Source organism: Hydra vulgaris, chromosome 11 (genome assembly GCF_038396675.1).
Source record: "Hydra vulgaris chromosome 11, alternate assembly HydraT2T_AEP".
Taxonomy (NCBI): Eukaryota; Metazoa; Cnidaria; class Hydrozoa; order Anthoathecata; family Hydridae; genus Hydra; species Hydra vulgaris.
Genome location: NC_088930.1, coordinates 51,264,735 through 51,287,505, shown reverse-complemented (window position 1 = coordinate 51,287,505; position 22,771 = coordinate 51,264,735). Strand labels below are relative to the sequence as shown.

Sequence of the window (22,771 nt, the reverse complement as noted above, 5' to 3'; positions counted from 1 at the left end):
CGGAAAATCAGGAAATTTACTTTTATTAATATAATTTGTAGTTATATCGTTCGCTACGAAACTAAGACTGCTATAACTAATATCGCTATAATAAAACTTCAATCGATTTGTTTGAAAATAGAACAAACAAAACATAAGATTTTAGTTAAAAAAGAAACGAGTAATTTAACTAATAGTCATGAAATTAGGTAATAATAACATAAAAATGTCGCTCAATAAAAAATTCTTTGCCAATACCGGAACATTTGTTGATAGGCTGGAACTCAATTTGGTAGATTGAGGTTTTTTGGTACACAATTAACCTTTCTCAATTTATACCACTCCAAAGTTTTCTTAGCATAATGGTACGAAGCTAAGTCAGGCCAAAGCAAACAAAATCTAATGTGCGGTCGAATGAGGGGCTAAAGTTGCTTTTGAAGACGCTTTTAAATATAAATTTCTAATGTCAAAGTTGATGACCTTCACAAATGCTCTACTTTTATTCCTTCAACTATAAGTTGGTCGTCATAAGAGCAATTTTTTTGTCATATTTGTCTACAAGTTTTTATTTATACTTATTGCTTACACGTTACTTATTCGTCACCAGGAAGTTGACTTAAGTCACATTTTAAGTATTTTCAATTGCTCAAAAAAACTTCTTATATTATTTATAAACCTTTCAACAGTAGATACGAGGATTCCAGTAGTTTTTGAGACTCGTTTATAATTTCATAAACTTTCTTCATGAATGTGCAAGATTTTTTTCAAATTTTTAATTTGCTTCAATAACATTTTAGAAAATTATAATTTGAATTAAATTTTTTAAAATTTTTTTGATACCTACTATAATTAGTTGATTAAAATATTACTATTATTTTTTTAATGTGTTAATTCATTTTGAAATTGGGTTTGGTTTAATCATTTTTTTCGATTTTATGCCTTGAGCAATGACTGTTTCTTGTTAAGGCGAGCAATGACTGTTTTTATTGTACAGATAAGCAATAAATGTTTTTGCATAAAAAAAAAAAAAAAAAACGCTAAATAAATGATCTAAATGTTTGTCGCTAGCCCATTCTTACTTCCATCAATAAAATAACGACTAAATTTCTATAAAAATGAACACCTTTTTCATTACGTTGATATAAACTTTTTCTTTGATTTTTTTTTGCCTTTTTATTTGTTAGACAACTCCTATACTATTTGCAAAAAATAAAGATAAAAAACAAAATAATGTAATATTTTTTCATGAATTCACTTAAAAACTTATTGAATAATGGATTCATGATTCTGTATAAATTTAAATATTTTTTTTAAATTCATGATCTGTATAAATAAAAGCTTAATATTTAAAAAACTATAATATGAAAATGAAAAAAAAAAAAAAATTATAATTCATTCTTAACAAACAAATCTGCCCTGTTCTCAACTAAATAAATAAAATTTAAACTACATGAAAAGAAAATTAAAAATTAAATGTACTATAAAATCCTTTAGAATTTAAGATGATATAAGATTTAGTCATTTGAGAATAACAGGCTAAAGAATGGGTTGTTTTTAGTGAAATCTAGGAGGCTTAAATAATAAGTTGACTGAGTAAGAGATTCAAAAAAAGTGTTGTGAGCTTTATTCTTAACAGGGTCACAAGAATCTATTATAAGCTATTCTACTATTCTATAAGCTAGTCTGCAGACTTTTCTACTATTCTATTATAAGCTAGTCTTCAGACTAGCTTATAGAAATACACACGAGGCTAGAATTAATGAAACAATATGTAAAAATACTAGGAAAGAAAAATTCAAGAGGGTTCTGGTATATTGCTAAAAAAATTTCTAACAACATAAAAATCAAACAAAAAAAAGCTGTACTAAGTTTAAAAAAAAAATCTGACCAATAGAGTCAAACTCTAATATGTATTGTGACACTTCACTTTCACTTCAGTTTCTCTAAGACTTTCACTTCACTTTCACTTAAACTTTTCACTTTCACAAGTGTTTTGAGATTATTTTACTTGAGCAAAATAAAATTTATTACTTAGCTTAATTTGAAAAAATTATTTTGTGGGCTTTAGAGAGGGTACAATGCAGAGCTTTTTACCTTACTGAATGGGTGGGAGAAATATTTAGATAAAGGAAGTGTTGTTGAGTCTTTACTTATAGATCTGTCAAAATGACTTTAGTATACTTCCATGCTAAAATGGTTGTAAATCTTCAATTTAAACTAAATATTAACTTTAATTTCTATTAGTTTTATTAGTTGTGATGTTTATTTATTAGAAATTTAAATGTCTTGGCTTTTCTAAAGTTCAACTTCTTGGGATAATAATTAAAATTTAAAGTTTGATCAACAAATTAAAAGTTTGGAAAATCAAATAGTTTTATATATGTAACTTTAGAGAGGGTACAACGCAGAGTACTTTAATATTTAGATAAAGGAAGTGTTGTTTACTAATAGATCTGTCAAAATAATGATTTACCTCCTAATGATTACCTCCTAATGATTAATTGCAATGCTAAAATGGTTGTAAACCTTCTATTTAAACTTTAATGCTTTAAATTCATTTTAAAATTTAATTTCTACTTTTTCAAAGTTCAAATAGTTGTGATGTTCATTTATTAGAAATTTAAAGGTCTTTGCTTTCTCTTAAGTTCAACTTTTTGAGATAATAATCAAAACTTAAATTCGATTAAGAAATTAAAAGTTTGCAAAATCAAAAAGCTTTATGTATAACAAAGGAAAATGAAAAAGTTTTATGTATAGCAAACAAGTTACTCATTACTTTATTCATTGCTTTTTGTCAAATTTTTTCATACTGTCCCTTGATTTGAGTATTATGTCTAAAGTATAACAATACCATTAAATAATGATTTTAAAAAAAGAACTTTGCATTGTCTACAGTGATTTAATCTCCACAATTTGCGACATTTAATAACTGAAGATTTTAAGTCTATAAATGGTTTAAACTCAGAGTTAGTCAAATCTTTTTATTAAAAAACCCTCATGTTTAGGCTTGGCTCTAGTAAAAAATTAATTAATCATAGTCTCTGAAAATAAATACATAAAAAATAATTTATATTGAGCCATCTGGCTATGTAAACACATACTCATAGGCTGATCAAAATTTTTTAAACTAAATTAAATATAAACACATTTGTATAAAAATTATTAAAGTTCATACTTCTAATAAATCAATTCCATTTTCATCAAGCATAGGAAGAAATGCTTGAAAAGGTTGTGGACGCCATTTCGGAAAATCTGATTTGAACTCTTTTAAATCTGTAACCCCTGGCCAAACTTTCTCATTTGGGGTTCCTAATACTCTAAACAACAAAATGTTGGTAATAATAACAACATAATAAAATAAATGTGTTTTGTGTGTTATGTTTTACTAATGAAACAGATTTACAAAGTTATAAATAAACTTACCTAAACACTTTAAAAAGTTGATCAATTTCAGAGTCACCAGGAAAAAGTGCTTTTCTTGTCATCTATAAAATTGTAACAAGTTATAAATCTCTTAAATCCCAACCTCCTAAACTATACATTATAAATCTCTTAAATCTTAACCTTCTAAACTACACAGCAAAATTAACCACTAATTAAAACACAAAAACAACTTAAAAACATTGGCCACTAATAAAAATTAAAAAAAAAAAAAAAAATCTATTTTTAAATAAGTTTGTTTTACTAATATCCAAAGTCTTTCTTTTTAACTAATTTATATTTAGCTGTTCATTTAAAATATAATCTTATAACTCATTGCTTTGATAATGTTTATTCATCAGTTGTTACATTCACAAAGAGTAAAATTAGTATGTCTTATCTACAATGATCTAGATGATCTTGTGATAAGACAGATTATCTTATCACAAAGATTTTTGTGATAAGATAATTTCATAACTAAAATCATCTAGATCATTTTTTAACCTGGAAAATGTTTTGGTAAAAATATTCAGGAAATACCAAAAAAAATATTTCCCTTTGTTTCTTTCTATCTGTTCACCTTCTTTAAATCACTATAGCGTCTGTTTTAAAGTATGCTAAACATATATTCAATATAAAATTTTCAAAGACACTTTAGTCTAACATAAATTTAACTTAAAATACAAAATACCTTAACTGTTACTTACTTTATTCCATGTGAAGAGAAAAAAAAACAACTTTTTCTCTTCACATGGAATTGACAAAGATTTGCTTGTTAATATATAGTCGAAGCCAATAGCAAAATAGTATTTAATAGACAGTTAAAGCTAAGAATCACTTCAAATCAGAGTTTCAAAAATTAGATTAACAATGGAGAAAGAAAAGATTAAAAAAACTAACATTAATATACATTAGATATTTCTTTTGTACCACATTGATTGATCAAAGAATTGAATCAAACACCAGCCTGAAATGCTCACAGTATATTAATTTTAACTTTAAAGACCATCATTCTCTAACCAAATCTGTAGCAAAGATAAAGTATTTGCTTCCCTATCGAAAATAATGAACAATGTGTTAATAACCCAAATAGAAACCAATCCCGTTTATGTATGCAATTCCATTGAACAAATATATTGCTCAGTTCATCTTGGTGTAGAGCACATTATTTAAGAATGCATTTATCACTGCATTGCAATATATTTACAAAAGTTTACAACATTAAAAACATAAAGCACGTTTAAAATAAAACACATTTTATCTCCCGTGTGAACAGGGTATTATTAAGATAAAGTAGTATCACATCAGATGAGTGGACACTTGTTAAAAAAATGTTGTTATATAAATGTAAATGCACAAGTTTTTGACAAAATTTAAAATCTCAGTCTTGCTAGAGTTCACAGATTGATGCCAGCTAATAAATGCACAGGTAGTTTAGAGTAAAAAATTTAAACATTTGACAAACATGAACCTTGACAAACAAAGCCGCTGTCCACAAACAAACTGAGTGCAGTACTACCAGGGACGTGGTGAGGATCGAACTCAGAACTTCTTGCTTATGAGGCAAGCGCTCTACAGCTACACTACTACCGCATTACCAAGTATAGAACCAAAATATTTTTCAGATGACAAGGAAGAATATGATGTTGGTAGTTTAGTGCTATTATCTGAAATAGATCTGATTTTAAAAAATTGTTAAAATATTTCGCCTATAACCAAAAAATAATAATAAAATACTCCAAAAAAACTAATAATGAGCTTTCATTAATTTTTGACACTTGAACCCTTTTGATACAATGTTAGAACACTTTTATGAAGTTAAAAATGCAATAGAAAAAGTCTAATAAATATTAAGTCTACAACCACATTTGACAAAAAAAGATATTGGCCTGTTATTAAACATAATATTACTTTGCAACTTTTAAAAGTAGCTGTAGAAACATTGTATTGTGAATATGTAAATAGCTGTAGAAACATTGTATTGTGAAGATGTGAATAGCTGTAGAAGCATTGTATTGTGAAGATGTGAATAGCTGTAGAAGCATTGTATTGTGAAGATGTGAATCTTTATACAGCTGATATAACATTACAATTTATGTTTAAAAAATTGCTACAGCAAACCACGTTTTTAAGCAACAAATGTAAGAATGAATTAAAATTACAAATAAATGAAAAATGAAGTATGATGTCAGATGTTCTAAACTTTCTTAATAACAGTTAAGTTTTTAATTACAAAAACAGCTAATAATACCAATATAACTGCCATAATCATACCAATAAATATAAACAAAGAAATTATTATAAATGAATATATTCCTTTATATATATATATATATATATATATATATATATATATATATATATATATATATATATATATATATATATATATATATATATATATATATATAAATATATAATACAATTATAGGTTTGCAAACTATCAAAAAACTATATAATTTCTTCTTTATTAATAAGTATTAACAGGTCAAAATCCTATGTTTTTAAAAATCTCTATGAAAATATGCTTCTTTTGAGACCCAGGTTGACATACTCTAGAATATTTTTTGTTGTTGACAATATTAGGGATTTTACCCCAAATACTAAAGATTTGAACCCAAATATCTTTACAACTTGAAGTGATGGTGAAAAATAAGTTGCATATTTGAAATCAAAATGAGAAATTTTAATTAACACAAGAATGAATTTTAGTAGATGGCACAAGAGACGCTAGCTCATTAGAGCATTATAGTATTTGTAGAAAAGAGAAAGAAAAGCAGCATTACGACGATGTGATAATGGTTGGAGTTTGGCTGCAAGAGCAGGTCCAACTATGTTTACAATGCATTTTTGCACCTTGTCTAAAAGAAAAAGGGCATCATTAGAAGATCCGCCCCAGATATGGCAACAGTATTCGATACAAGGACGGATTTGAGATGTATAGAAATAAAGAATAGAATCCGGAGAAGGAAAGTGTTGAGCACGATAAAGAGATGCAACATTAGCAGATCCATTAATTTTGCAATGGATTTGAAATACAGTTTCCAAGAAAGGTCAGAAGTAAGAGTTAATCCTAGAAGATGAAAGGTAGATGACTCATCGAGTACATTACTTCTCATAAATATAGGATCTAAATTATTGCAATAACGATTGACTGCAAAAAATTGAGTTTTATCTGAATTAAAGTTCACCAGCCACTGTGAGACCCATGCTGTAGCAGAGATAAGATCCTTTACAAGCTCAAATGCCCAATCTAAGCAACCAGAGAGTGTTGGCTTCTTATAATGACACGAATAAATGGTAGTATCATCAGCGAACAATACCACCTTAGATGTGAGAATATCTGGAAGATTGTTTATGTAAATTAAATAGAGTATAGCGCCAATGACTAAACCTTGAAGAACCCTTGAAGTTACAGGATATGAAGAAGAGTGCTGTCTATCAAGGACAACTTTCATACTACGATTGGAAAGGAATGACACAATAATCTTAAAGATGTTACCAGATACACCGTAAGAAGAAAGCTTATGGAGAAGACCAGCATGCCAAACTTTATCAAAAGCTTTTGAAATGTCAAGGGCGATAGCCTTAACCTCTCCACCTCTATCTAATGCACGATAAAACCTATAGATTATTACTGCTAGCAAATCAGCTGTAGAACGAGAAGATCGAAACTCATATTAATGATCAGAAAGTAAGTTATTAGATTCAAGATGATTAATTTGTTAATTAGAGATTCAAAAACCTTGTTTATGATAGGAAGAAGACTAATAGGACGGTAATTAGATGAGTCAGATCGCTCTCCATAATTTTTGAAAAAAGGGATAACAGATGCTGCTTTCCAGCATGCTGGAAAACAAGAAACAGCTCCAGAGAGCACTTCTGTAAGACTACAACAGGTTGTCTGGACAACAAGCTGTAGAAGAGTGAGGCTTGACCTGGAACTGTTGAGAGGAAATAAAAGATTCCATGCCAGCCTGAATCCACAAAGTTATGTAAGATTTGTCACATTTGTCAGCAGGAACACAAAAGATTTCTACCCAAGCGCCATCACAAAGAAAATCACAGAAAGAGTCCCAGTCAGCTTTAAGGTGGTTGTAAAAGTTACGATGATAGGGGGATTCTGATGATGAAGAAGAATGAGATAATAGTTTTAGAGAGATCAAACTGTGATCAGAAGCACCTAAGGGTGAATTTGGAGAAACTGAGCACTGACTAGGATCAAAAACAAGACTTAGGTCGAGTAGAGAAGGTATATGATTCAGGTTGTCAAAGTCAAGCGAGTTGGAAAGTTGACTATTTGAGTTTGAGATTGAGAAAGGCAAAAGTTGAAGGCCTTGAAACCAGCAGAGTCACTGACACTAGGGACAAGCCATTCAGTGTGATGACCATTAAAGTCACTAACAACAGTGATTTTGGCTGATGGACAAAGAGAGAGGGCTTGGTCAATTTGATCAGAAATAACATTGAAAAGGGTGCAGTCTTGAGACGAAGAAAAGAGCGATCTAGAATAAAGAAAAAGGTGATAGAGTGAAATGGTGCTAAACGAAAGCATATAAAAGAATGGTCTGTGGCAGGGGCGGACTGAGGCTTGAAATCAACTCAGGAATTTTACATTTGTCTGGCCCACATCAAAGAAAAAGAAAGTATAGAAATGGGTTAAAAATTGATAAAGCCTGAAAAATATTGGAATTCTAATTAATTGGAATTCTGATAAATTTTTTTCAGCTCCTTCCTTTCTTTTCTTGCGCTCACCCATTTTAAAATTTTTGACCGACCTGATTTAGGCCGGCTCACCGGCCCAAATTCATACCAGCCCACCAGGAATTCTCCCCATGCCCCCTGAGGCTAGTCTGCCACTGGTCTGTGAATGCAAACCTAGTTTCCTGACAAATGGGTGAATTCTCACAAATGCAAATGCCCAGGACAAGCATGTGACTATTGGAGTCTTTACAAATTAAAGGAAGATAACCATCAATACTAAGATAACAAGATGAGACAGCTGAACTCAAATTAGTCTCACAAAGAGCAAGTAGGTCTGGCGAACTTTGCAGGAGATAAGACTCAACAGAAGAAAAGTTACTTCAAAGACCACGAATATTAGTGAATGATAGGTTTAGAAAACTTAATGATGACAATGGTTTTTTGTGTTTTATAGTTTTTGGTACTTTAGTCAATTTAAATTTTTTAAAGAACTTGACTCTAAGCATAGATTGTACTTAGTACACTATTTAATAGTCCAAGAAATTGCCTCATTACCATTAATAAACCCTAAGCCGTAACAAAGGGCTCTAAATGTGGTTTCAACTATGCACACCTAAGGTACAAACAGGGACACATCCATGCGCAACATGGCACTGTTAATACTCTGATATATTTCAGCTGTTGATGGAATCAGCTTCTCTAAGAGCTACCACAGAGTTTGGAAAACCTGACCACCACCAGCCGGCCTCAGAACCATAAAACTGAGTTTTAGAGCTGTACCCTCATTAGGAGATAATAGAATGAGTTACCTAGTCATAAAAACAGAGACACAAGCAGAAGCCATGCATTGAGTCAAGAAGATCCAGCATTCAACATCCTAAACTGGAAACAATGTATTAAAAATACATCTGTGCCAGCCTAATAAATGAAGAAGGGGTGTGAGGCTGGTCAACAGATAGAGTCTATTACCCCTTAAGTCTTTGCCTAGAAGGCCTTCTACAAGACATTATCTCTAACCTTTACTCAACCAAGAGCCCCAAGGCAGGGGATATTTTAAGTCGGAGTTGGCTTCTCCTAGACTTTGCCTAAAAAAGCATATCCTACAAAGCAGCAGGGCATGAAGCAGGTTGTACTGGGTTACATGTAACCAGTAGAAGGATAACTTGACCTGACCTATAATTTCAATTATTCAATTAAGCACAATTTTAAATAGTTTTTAAGGCGGTACTATTAACAGAATAACATATGGTTGCAGAGCTGCAAAAGTGAAAATATTCTTAAATGTCTTTGAAAAGAAACAGCTGTCGGTGTAGATCCTACACAAAAATATCAATGCACATTCATTTTTGTTGCTGTTTACAGTATTGTGATGAACACTCTACAAACACAACTCTGAAAAACATTCGCAAGCCATTGTATTAGCCATTAAAGTCAGTGTAATAAGTAGAACATGAGGAGCTAGGTAAAAATTTGAGTTTGACAACAAATGCTATACAAAAAACAAATTGTTTGCTCGGCACAAGAAAAATTGTTTTTTTTTTTTTGACCTGTGTAATCCATTCACTTTAATAAAATTTCCTAGATTTAAAAAAAAAAGAAGGAGAAATTAAGGAGAGCAGGTAAATTTTTACTTTTTTAAAGGTTATTTAAGGACATTTAAGGAGGTGTTTATTTTGTAAGGACTCATAAACTATACTGTAATTGTAAACTATACTGTAATTACTTTTACTATGGTAAAAGTAATTATGTTTATGACAGAAATACAAAAAATTATGTTTTTTGTATTTCTGTCATAAACTATACTGTAATTATTTTTACCATAGTTTTTATCAATTATTATAAATTTTAGTAAATTTATCATATTTTAGTTACAATTTGTAATGTTTTTTTGTTCATATTATTATTATTATTATCATTATTATTATTATAGTATCATTATTGCATTTATTAATACTTATTAGTGCTTTATATTCCTTTTTTTATTTATTTTTTCAAACTCTTTTTATGTTTTATTGATAATCTTTTTTTTTGTATTTTTTTTTTCCTGTTTTTTTTTTAGGTGTCACTCCATTGACTAGTTTTTAACTTTGTGAGAGACACCTAACCTTATTTATGTGAGTTTATAATATATAATTGTAAATTTTCATACTTTATGGTTAAATAAATGGATTGGATTGGGCTTAGCTGTTCCCACTTGGTCACTAAAAAACATGTAGACCAAAAACTAATTGGAAGAAAGTTCTGAAATTATTTCTGAAAAAAACTCTGATGTTTGCATTATAACTGATAAAAGTTTGACAATTATAACTTTAAAAATAAAGACACATGATCTTTTAAAAAACCAAGTAGTGATGATAAGAGCAAACGGGGAGTACAAGGTGTTTGACTCTAACTTTTTATTACAAACAATTACAAACTCTAATTATTGTGCATATTAAAAAAAAATTATGTTTTTTAATATTTTGAAAAAATATATATATTTTTCCAACAATATGTTCACAACTTTTATGAACATAAAATTTAAACAAAAATAAATATTCGAAAAAATTAAACTACTTTAATGAAATAAAACTTTCTTATAAGATATGAAATGACTTAAAAAAATACATTCACCTTAAAAAACTATAAGAATAAATTTTAGTCAAACTTTTTTTTTAAATCTGTTTCTAATTTAACAATAGCATTATCCAGCTGTTCAATAAAGGGTTAGCTTTTCATTTACATTTAAAATTATTAGTTAAAAGCACTGAACTCTTCCTTATTTACTGTTACAACAGATTTTAGTTTTCAAACTGATCTTTGGCAGAGCCAGCTGTTTTGGTGCTAGTTAATAAGTTGTATAAATCAAATCTAATCATCTTATCAAATAGCTGACCAAAATAAGTAAATCCAACTTCTTTTTTATTAACCCTATTGTTCGGGGATAGACATGCTGCACTTTGTACTAACATAAACTTCAAAAGATTTCTTTCTTGAAATTTTTCAACAAATTTAACCAGCATAGTAATGCACTCTTCTTTAAATTTGGGTTCAGCAGTTTCTGACACATCTTTAAAACGTAAAATAAATTAAAATGCTGTTTAAAGATGTACTTGATTTGCTGGCAATTCAAACTTTGTTGTTAGAAAAATTCAAACTTTGTTATTAGAAAGTTGCCCTTATAATGACTTATTAGTTAATCATTTAAGCCTTTCCCAGTATAAAAGAATTATAACAACATTTCCCCAAATGGGAAATGTTGTTAAGGTCCTTCCTTGGCTCTATCAGCAACTGTTTCATTCTGAATCCAGCGTGTTGGACAGAATAGCTATTTAATTTAATTCTTTGATTAAATTTTCAGCACTAGGTCGTTTTTAAAATTTTGAATCCAAATGAGTTTCTGTGACACTTGAGTACTCATTCCAATAACGAATTAGATTACCCATCTGATCCTCTTGAAGAATACAATTTATAAACTCATCATAGGGGATAATAAAATATGGTGATTGCTGAACTTCCCTAATTAATGCATTTTTAGTATAAGAATACATTCCTCTGTTTATTAAATAGCCACATTTTGTTCTACTCAATGAAAAACCTTTAACAATTTTGCTACCTGTAAACATGGCTTTAAACAACTCACTCAAACCAGTACATGATCTAAGTGAGTAGTGCTGAAGTAATTCCAATGTTACTTAAACAGAAACGACAATGCTAAGCTTACATCTTGCACTCAAATACAGTTTGTCTGCAGATATCCAATTAGAAAAATCTAGAATCTTTTAGCCACTCAGTATTGAAACTGCAAGTTTTTTGAGACATATTTATAATATTAATTCATACTCTAAATAATAAATTTAATATATTTTTACACAACTCCTTTTAAGCCATAAATGATCAAATTCATAACCATACAAATCTTTAACATTTACTACTTTAGCTATTAACTATTGACATTCGCTTCTTGCAATTGACATGTTTTATGGTTTTTTAAAGTATTTTTATTACAATTTATTTTACTTTATTCCAAACATTCATTCCTAAAAGAGGTTTTAAAATATGGCTTTAGAGATAGCAGAAACCATTTCTAACAAAATTATCATGCTGTTAATCTGTTTTGGTGATCAGAGCTAATTGTTTTTATTGTGATTTAGAAAAATTACAATCTATAGTTTATGACCTTCTCCTACTCTTACCCAAAACTAAATTGGTTGATTGATACAAACTCAAACACAATTTAAAAATGTATTTTAATTATTTATTAAACTCATATCTTATTTTGATATATACTAAAATTTAAACTGTTTTCTGAAAAGGATCATCTGACTGATTGCAATAAGATAATTGCTTGTAACTATTGATCTATTCAACACTGTCGTTACCCATTCATGCATGCTTGACACAGAGTTTTTTAAAGAAGATTTAGCATGCTTGACCCTATTTTGCTTCATGTTTTTGACCACACGATAAGATATGCTACGATAAGCACACGATAAGATATGCTACGATAAGCACATGATAAGATATGCTTGAATTTTAAATATAATCTGCTAATAGCTGCTTAATCAGTGGTAAAATCTAAAAACCTTTATATTAGAAATCTTAGTGACTTAAAATTCTGTAGCAATAGATAAACTTTATGTTATTTTTAGATTAGTAAAGTAACTTTTAATGTCAGGTAAATTATTTAATATGCCCATTTTAATAATCACAATTCAAGTACTTTGTCAATTGTATTTAAAGTATATTATTCTGCATTTTTTATTTTAAAAACTTGAAGACCATACTATTTTCAAAGGTCAAACTTTTGATAAAGTTTGACCTTTGAAAATAGCAAAAAAAATCTCAAAAACTTTTGCTTCTCACACAGTTGATTCTATGCTGCATGTTCAAGAACAAGATTGTTTAATATGTTATTTTTAAAAATTTATGTGAACATTAATTACAAGGTATGTCATTTAATAAATGCTACACAAACAATGTTGTATTTACAAATGTACTTATCTATAAACAATTATTGTTTTACTATTAAACACCAAGTTTTTTTTATAAATAATTAAACAAATCAAATTTTGTTGCTGGAAACCCACTTGTTGTTACTAAAAACCCAGTTGTTATAGATTTTCTGATTTTAAATGACTTTTTGTAAATATCACTAATAAAAATTACAGAAAACCTTGTTGCTTTGATGATATAATTTAAAGTTGATAAACATGCATTGCAAAGTATGTCATTGAACAAATATTGAATAAATAAGGCTGTATTAGTATATAATCCTTATTTATATATTTTTCTTAATTTTTATATTTAAGTATTTTTATGTGACATATGATGTGGTAGTGGGTGTTATTTATAATGTGTTTATATGTGTTAAAGTTATATGAGTTTACATTTAGTAAGTGTTTATGTGTCATAAATGTGTAAATACCTGTTATATATAAAGTGTTTCTATATGTGTTATGTGTTATAATGTGATGTGTTTATAGTTAGTAAGATTTTTTCCATGGCTCCAAAGTATTTGGAGTGACTTGGCTTAGTTTACAGCAAGAGTATTGTACTTGCTAACAAAGTGGTGTACTTTGCTATAACGTGACTTGGTTTTGTTGAGAGCAAGAATGTTGCACTTGCCAGCAAAGCGATGTACTGTCATGATGAAACACATAATAAAATCAGTTTTTATTCAATGTAATCATAAAATGTTTACTTTTAATTAGATAACATATTTTAATAAATATTTCTTATAGACAGTACAGGTTGTTGCAACAGCAGCAGCATCAACAGTAATGGGAGAGACATTGATTGATTGCCCCAACAGTAATGGGAGTGACATTGATTGATTGCTTTTATTGTGATTTTAATTTTTTATATAGCTTACAGCTGCTTCTTCTGGTACAACAACTAAGTTGTTGTACTCACTTAAACTTGACTTACTACTTTTTAATAATACATTTTTTGTTAGTAGTATTTTCCCAGTAAGGATTGCCAGATGTCTGGCTTTTGCAAAGGAGAATACAGTAAAAAAAATTATTTTATAGGTTTGGTGCTGTATTCTCCTCTATAAAAGCTAAATGTATGGCAACCCTATTCTACGTAGATAATTATGTGAGTGTGTGTATATATATATATATATATATATATATATATATATATATATATATATATATATATATATATATATATATATATTCAAAAATTTAAATAAATATATATTATATATTTATTTATTTGAATTTTCATGCTTTATTTTTCTATACAATGTTATATCCAAAGATATTGTTGACTTAGCATAGGAACAGACACAAATAGTCATTAAGACTAATTCAAAGTAGCGTCCGTTACCGACCAACATTTTTGCGTACAGAAGTACTACTCAAGAGATGAGTTGGCGGTGGCAGGATTTGAACCCGTATTTGATGCATTTCAGACTCAACTTTTATTATATCGCTCCTAGCATCCGAGTTCTCTATCACAGAAGGCCTTCTTTTGATAGTTCCAATATGGAAACGAAATGGCCCCATATAGCACCAGAGAAAGTGAGAATGCTAAGAGGAGAACAAGAAGACATGGCTCAAAAAAAAGCAACCTGAAAGTCAGAAATGTGTTCATTTAAAAGTCATTTACCTTATTAATTTCAATGCTATCAAGTTAAATAGTTTAAATAAGACACTTTTATTAACAATGATCAATTACAATTAATAAAGTCAGGGTCAAACATTTGATAAAATTGCTATTAATCTCAAAAAGCCTTTTCACACGACTAATTCTATGTACCATGTTCCAGAAGCAAGTCATTTGATAATTTGTTTTTTAAATTCAGTAAAAATACATTGCAAGGTGTCATTGAACAAATATTACCCAAATGTTGTATTTGTAAATGTTCTTAATTTATATTTTTTGATAAGTATATTATGTGTAGTATGATGTGGTAATGTGTGTTTTTTATTATGTGTATAAATTTTGTGTTTCTATGTGTGTGCTGTTAGTAGTTAAAATATGTAAACTCTGGATAACTTGATAACCCATAACAATTTTTAATATTCCAACTAACTTAAATATTCCAGTTAAGCCTTTATTTATGGATTATACTCCCAATAACTCTAACAAACTATTTTCTTGGTCCCTTAGAGGTTTGAGTAATTGAGAATTTACTGTAATATGTTATGTTATTTGTAATTTTGTGATGTTATGGTTGGGTTGTTTTGTGTTGATAGGTGACTTGTTTTACCTATAGGTTAGTGTCTTTTTGTTTAAAATGATTATTGGGTAGTTTCATTACTGAAACTGACTACATATAATCATTCACTAAAAGTCAAAGATTTAGTTTTCAAATAAAAACTTAAAGGTTTATCTTATTGTGATGTTTAGCCTTGCTTTTTTCAAAAGAGTTATTCCAAACTTGCAACAATAAATCTCAAAACTTTCACAAAAGAAAAACAACCTCACTAAGTAAGTTTCTTATTTGTTAAATAGATAAACTAAATTTTTCAAATAAATTAATAGTACATAGCCCTAAAAAGTTTTTTTAATAAAAAATTTTGTTCTATTTTTAGGTCAAATTCCTTCTCTTATGACTGATTTTTGAAAGTTCCCACATAGCTAAATTTAAGAAATGTTCTGAATGTCAATATTATTATTCTAAAAGCCAAAACTAAATTTGATAATCTTCATACCATTTACTAAAAGATGTATAATAAACGAAACAATGTTATAATTTATAAGTATTTTTGACACTTTTATGTTAAATATAATATTTTTTTGCAATTTTTTTTTTTAAAGTTACTATTTTTATTTTATCTCAAGAAAAATTGTTTCTCAAATAAATTTCTATATTTTTTTATTTGGAATATTTTGTATGGAATAATTACTATTATTATTAGAATTACTATTTTGTATGGATTTTGTATGGATATTGTATTGAACATTAAAGCTTTGTTTTTTTATATATTTTTTTAATTTTTATATGTGAAAGGAAACCATTTATACTTTAATCACATTTTGTGATTACGAACTAGACTAGGTTTCCATTTGCATTAAGTATCGATTATCTGCACAACAGGTTTAATAATAACTTAATTGCAAACTCTACATTAAAAACAGCTTAATTGAAAATTGAATACAATTAAATTTGTTAAGAGTTTTTTTTACAGAAAAGTTTCTATAACAAAAGTCAAACAGATAGAGCTAACTTATTTGAAATAACTAGGTCCATTTGGCCTGTTTTCTGTGTCCATTTTTGCTGTTGTTATTAATTGTTAACCAAAAGCCAAAAGCTTTAAATCAAAAATTTTTTTTGCCGTTTACTAAAATTTATTGAAGTATCGAGACTAAATTAAGAACAAGTTTAGAAATAGTCAGGTGTGGAACAAAGTTTCCATGTTAAATTAACTTAACCAATTCTTATCAAGTTTGTATTGTTTATGGATTAAATTCTAAAAACACAAATAACTTTTAAAGTGCTTATAACCTGATAAGATATTTTTGGGCGTAAGAACACTCACTCAGCATCTCTGGATTCATAGTTTGGAATGTCAATTGCATATTGTATTGAGAAAACAAAGATTTAATTATTCCTGATTTTTTCGCAAAAACAAGGAAAACAAAAGAAGAAAAGGAAACAACTAGTTGGAAAAAAAAAAAAAAAAAAAAAAAAATTAATATACACTTGGACTTGTCAATGCTCCAAGAATTGGTGGCTTTTGTACGCTCAATGATGGAAATACAGCAAGAATGCCATTTATAAGACATAAAATCTTTGCTGAAATTTCTTACGGTGAAACTTCTTATGATGTATTTGGTAACATCTTTAAGATTATTGAATCCTTCCTTTCCAATCGTAGTATAAAAGTTGTCCTCGATTGACAGCACTCTTTTTCTTACTCGGTATCTTCAGGGGTTCCTCAAGGTTCAATCTTTAGACCCTATACTCTTTTTAATTTACGATAATGATCTTCCAGATATTTTGACATCTAAGGTGGCATTGTTCGCTGATGATACTACCATTTATTTGTGTCATAATATGAAGCCAACACACTGTGATTGCCTGGAGGGGGCATTTGAGCTTGTAAAGGATCTTATCTCGGCTACAGCATGGGTCTCACAGTGGCTGGTGAACTTTAATTCAGATAAAACCCAACTTTTTTCAGCCAATCATTATCGCAATAATTTAGATCCTACATTTATGAACGGTAATGTACTTGATGAGTCAACTACCCTTCATCTTCTAGGATTAACTCTTACTTCCGATCTTTCTTGGAAACCATATATCAAACCAGTTGCAAAATTAGCATCTTTTAAGGTCAACACTTTCTTACTCCGGATTCTATTCTCTATCTCAATAAATCTCAAATCCGACCTTGTATGGAATACTGTTGCCATATCTGGGGTGGATCTTCTAATGGTACCCTTTCTCTTTTAGACAAGGTGCAAAAACGTATTGTAAACATAGTTGGACCTGCTCTAGCAGCCAACCTCTAACCATTATCACATTGTCGTAACGTTGCTTCTCTTTCTCTTTTCTACAAATACTATAATGGGCACTGCTCTAAAAAGTTAGTGTCTCTTGTGCCATCTACTAAAATTCATTCTCATGTTACTCGTCATTCAATTGAGTCTCATCCTTTTTCTGTGACTGTTCCTAAGTACTCCAAAAACGCTTATTCGTCTAGTTTTTTTTCCTCGAACATCAGTTCTTTGGAATTTGCTTCTTTCATATTGCTTTCCTGATTCATATAATTTGCAATCCTTTAAGTCATCTGTCAATAGTTATCTTGCTCTACAATCTTTATCTTTTCTCTTTCAGTAACTTCCAACTCTAACTAGTGGTTGCTTGCAGCCTTGTTGGAAGCGAAGATGTTTAAAAAAACAAAAAAACAAACTAAAGTTAATAAAAAATCTTGTAATATGATTCTGCATTATTCTTTGTATGTTGTCTTGTAAATACCCAAAAGATCCAGATAAACTTGTTGTATATTGTAAAGGTACAATTAAAACATATTTTTAATGGTATCCTTTGCCTTATAGAGTTCATAAAATGATTATCGATTCACACCAAATTGCAAGAGACAAACTTGTCTGAATTAGACAAACTTGTCTGAATTAGACAAACTTGTCTCAATTAGCCTCTTATCTGAAAAAGCTCAGCAAAGCTGAAATAAAGATTCTTACAATAAAATTTTTCTACAACTTGCAAACGAAAATGTATTAAAAATTTGCTCTGCTCATGAGACTGATGGCAGAATTATAAAGTTATGCAAAGTTTTTGAGTTTTTAATTAACAAACACTTAATCTCTCATCTTGAATCTAATAACTTTTCGGTCATCAATATGGGTTTTGTTCTTCTTGATCTACTGCAGATTTGTTAATGGTAATGTTTTTAATTATCTAAAATATGAATACTATTTAAAAACTTTAAAAAACTATAACTATATTTTTAAAATGATATTTTTTTCTACCCATCATTATAAAAAATAAAAAAAATTACTCGAAAATTGTTACATGCTTTGGAAAACAATTTAATCAAATTAGTTACCAACCCTGATGCTTATAAAGTTACAAGAACCTCTGAGATAGACTTCAAATTATTTTCTCAACCAATTTAACAAAAAAAGGAATAAAGTAAACAGACACAAGGATAGATTTAAGTTGTACTTCAAATCTGGTTAGAAAAAGAACTACAAACAAGCAATGCGTGTTTTGAAACAGAAAAACTAGATAAGGGTCAAAACTCGGGCTTGACTTTCCCTACATCTTCTCACAATCTAGGCATGATATTTCTTAAAAATTAAAGTAATGGACTCAAGATGTTTTTTACTATTTAATTGTGTTTTAGCAAGTGTTTATACTAAATACAATCATCTGATATTTTAATTTAAATTAGTTTTCTACGGAAGACCACCAGGTGCAAATTTCATACCATTCACCCAAGCTTCTGAAAAAATAAAGAAGAGGAGAGCGGAAAAAACAAATATTGCTGTCAAAAGAGAGGAACTATTTTACTCACTTATTTTGAAACTAAAATAGGAAAAAAGGCTCACCGATGCTAAGGTACATTATTATCTATACTATAGTCATTTTTAATTTATCTTATTTATTAAAAAAAAAATATCCAAAATACTATGGATGATAAATTTTTTAAGTGGATTGTATTCATCTCATTCTTCAAATTTATATTATATTCACTTAAGGTTGTAAAGCAAATATTAAAATCAGAGAAAGATGATACAGTTAATTCAACAACAGTGTACACTGGAGAGGAAGCATTAATTTTGGACTGCCGACTTAGTAACACTGAATACCAAACAATTTGTACTGGAGCAGTTTCTAAAGGAAACAAATTGTATCCAATTTATAATAAAGTGAGGAAAGAAAAAGATTTATGTATACCTCATTGTGGAATTCAAACTACTGATTATTCAGACTTAGTTGATTTAAAGAGCCTTATTGATCATACTGCATAGAGGTTGTTAAAAATACTAAATGAATCTGCAAAGGCACCTGACAAAATCTATTCTTGTCTTTATACATAAAATAGGATTTGATTGTTCAATGGGCCAACCATTATATAAATAAAGTACAGAAGACGAGATTCAACTTTATATTGAAGAATCAGACAAATCGTTATGGACTAATGAAAAACCATCCTCTCCACTTTACTGCTGTCCAGTATGATTTCAAAATGAAAATGTAAGTGCTGAGGTTATTATGCAAGAATATATTTCCTTCAAGAGCAGTAATTTGAAACCAACTGTCTTTAATTGCTATATTATCAAAGATAAGTTAGAATGCACAATGATTTATGGAAAAGTGGCTACTATAGTTTTCCCTTTAAGTAATTCTTTTCTAGTATGTAGTATTTGTGGACTGACCCCTTCAAATATGAACAATCTGAATGTTGCCTTCATATAAGTTATAAAATTGAATTAGGAAAGGGGCAAGTTAGGGGAGAGGATGCTAAAGAATTTTTTTATAACAATCAATCATGAAAATTTAATTCATTTTTCAGATAGTGACCAACTCTCCATTATCATATAAACATTTTTTTTTTTTTTTTTGTAATTCACTTCCCCAAGGCCAAGAAGGCCACCACAGATGAGGAGGCTGTTTGTGGTTATAACCCTCGCCTAACTCTATAACTCCGAAACACTAAACTTGACGAACAAGGCCGCTGCACAGAGAAACAAGTTGAGAAACTTGCTTGGAGAACAAACTTTTAAGGATTTATAACAATTCAAATTCAAAAAAATTCAAAAATTTATAAATGTTTAATAGTTTTACACAACATATATAACAGTTAGATGACAAAAACATTTTTAAATTTTTTATAATTGGATTTCATTATATCAATCAGCCATCGAATCTTTTAATACTTTTAAATTGACGACAAACATAAGCTTAAGCTGCTGCTTGAGTTTTAGGGTCTTACTTAGTTAATTCAGGCTTGATCTTTAAACAAACAACACACTATGTTTGCTTTTCTGCTGCATTATTTATATTGTCTATTAATTGTATTTTATCAAAACATTTGTAGGTAATCCGGAAATAATTTATCTTATAAAATAACATTAAAAAAACTTGTTACTTTTTCTTAGTTTACAATAATTTTAGATATAAAAATCTAAAAAGTGACAATCTTAAATACAATGACACCAAATGATGCCATTTATTTATGTTTTTTAAATTTTATGTCCAATGTTATTTATCAAACTATGGTTATATAACTAATATATTGGATTTGGTTTTGAGAGTTAAACTAGTCAATAATAAGATTATAATATTTTATAATAAATTATATGTAACTATAAACATTGAGCATATTTAACAAAAAATAATTTATTCTGAATATTAAAATAATATTCTTCACTAAATTTTATTTGTGTTTTCTTTTTCTATACTGTAAGTCATTAAATACTACTTTTCAAGTATAAAGAAATTGATATTAAATACCAACTCTAAACGTTTGTAAAGTTGATATATCAATCTTTAAACACCATAAAACTTTTTTTTTTAAAGTATTTTATTTATAATTCTCAAATTATTTTTAAAGATAAGTAAAAATACTTTTATTAAAATATTTTATTATTGCCTAAATAATTTAACAACTACATTAACTATATTTATAAATATATAAAGTAATAGTAAATCACCATTTCAACAAATATACAGCCTATGCTCCAGATGTCAACAGCAGTAGAATACATCTTTGTACCTAACAGAATCTCTGGAGCTCTGTACCATAATGTGACAACTTCATGTGTATATGACCGCATAGGTAGACCAAAAGCGCGAGCTAAACCAAAGTCAGCGAGCTTTATTTTACCTAAAAATGAATGCAAAATAATGATATTAAAGACATTTTATCTACAAGTAAGTTCAAAAATTATCTATAGGTTAAAAAATTACCTATGAGTTCTAAAATTCTAATTTTTATTGATATAATAAAAATATAAATAATAATAATAGGGTAGATTATGTTTGCAACATAATCTACCCTATTAAACAAAGTACGCTGCATGATATATTAACCCACCAAAACCCTTACTAAATTTGGCTTTTTTTAAAAAAAAACCTGATACTGCTTAAGTTGTACGGTTGAATCATTCTTGAAACTTAATAGAAATATTAAATTAAAATCTTAAACATTCACTCTCTTTTCTTAAAATTTTCTTGAAATTTGTTTATTTTTCCACTTATAAATGAAAAAATACATAAAAAAAAAAAAAAAAATTAATTACATTAAAATAAAATCTTTAAGATTTTCAAAAATCTATGACTTTTTTTGTAGCTGTTGGTATAAAACAACAATTTCACAATTTGAGAACACAAAAAACTCTGCTCTCAAGTTGTGAAATTGCAACAAGTAATCCAATGATTATGGATATGCTACTAACAAAAAATAAACCTGACCACAACCTCCATCCCCAACCTGCTCTTATCAACTTTAAAAAAAAAAAAAATTATGATATTTACTGTTTTCTCCTACCTGTATTATAAATGATTAGCGGCCCTAATCTCTATAATATATCTTTGATGGGCGGACATAAGAGTATAACTGCAAAAGTGTAACTTTTCAGGAGAAAAAACAATATTATGAACCCAATTACTTTGCTACAGAAGTCATATTTTGAGAAATGGGTTATTACTTTTGTTCTGTTTGAACCGAATGGTGTAGCTATACTGTTAATACCATTGATGCCAGCATACACAAGACACATTTTTTCATATAAATCGTTAAATGGTCAAAAATGCAATTATACTGTTATGTCCGCCCATCAAAGATATGTGATATGAAGCACAAATTAAGAAAAAGTACAAAGTCTGTGAAATGGAGTTATTGAGACAGTTTAATTGAGTTAAGAAATTAAAAAAAAAATCAGCTTAATTACATCATCATTAGTAAATCTACAGAATTAATAGTAGCAATTTAAAAACAAAATTGTGAAGAAAAACAACTTTGAAAGTCAATTGACATTCTTTAGAACTGTTTAACTTTTTCATAGTAAAAGAGTTTGTGTATATTATTATTTTTTTCGTACATTTTTATGTTAGTAATGAAATAAGAACCATTTCTAATGAATATTTTTCAAAATATTAACTAAAACAGAAGTTTTCTTTTAAATAGTTTCAATATGGAAAAACAAAATGTCTATTGACTTTTTTACTGCTACTGGAAGATTCAGCACTCTGAAGCTA

General features: G+C 28.5%; 1 protein-coding gene across 2 annotated transcripts in view; it reads right to left on the bottom strand.

Moving 5' to 3' along the window:
* The window catches only part of LOC100212745 (cyclin-dependent kinase 2), a 32,410-nt gene that overhangs the window by 856 nt on the left and 8,783 nt on the right, over nt 1-22,771 (bottom strand). For both annotated transcript variants that reach the window (XM_065809149.1, XM_065809150.1), the window contains exons 6-8: nt 21,226-21,398; nt 3,403-3,464; nt 3,155-3,296 (exon numbers count right to left, since the gene is read on the bottom strand). In XM_065809149.1, the coding sequence (XP_065665221.1) occupies nt 3,155-3,296; nt 3,403-3,464; nt 21,226-21,398 (377 nt within the window). The remainder of the gene's footprint in view (nt 1-3,154; nt 3,297-3,402; nt 3,465-21,225; nt 21,399-22,771) is intronic.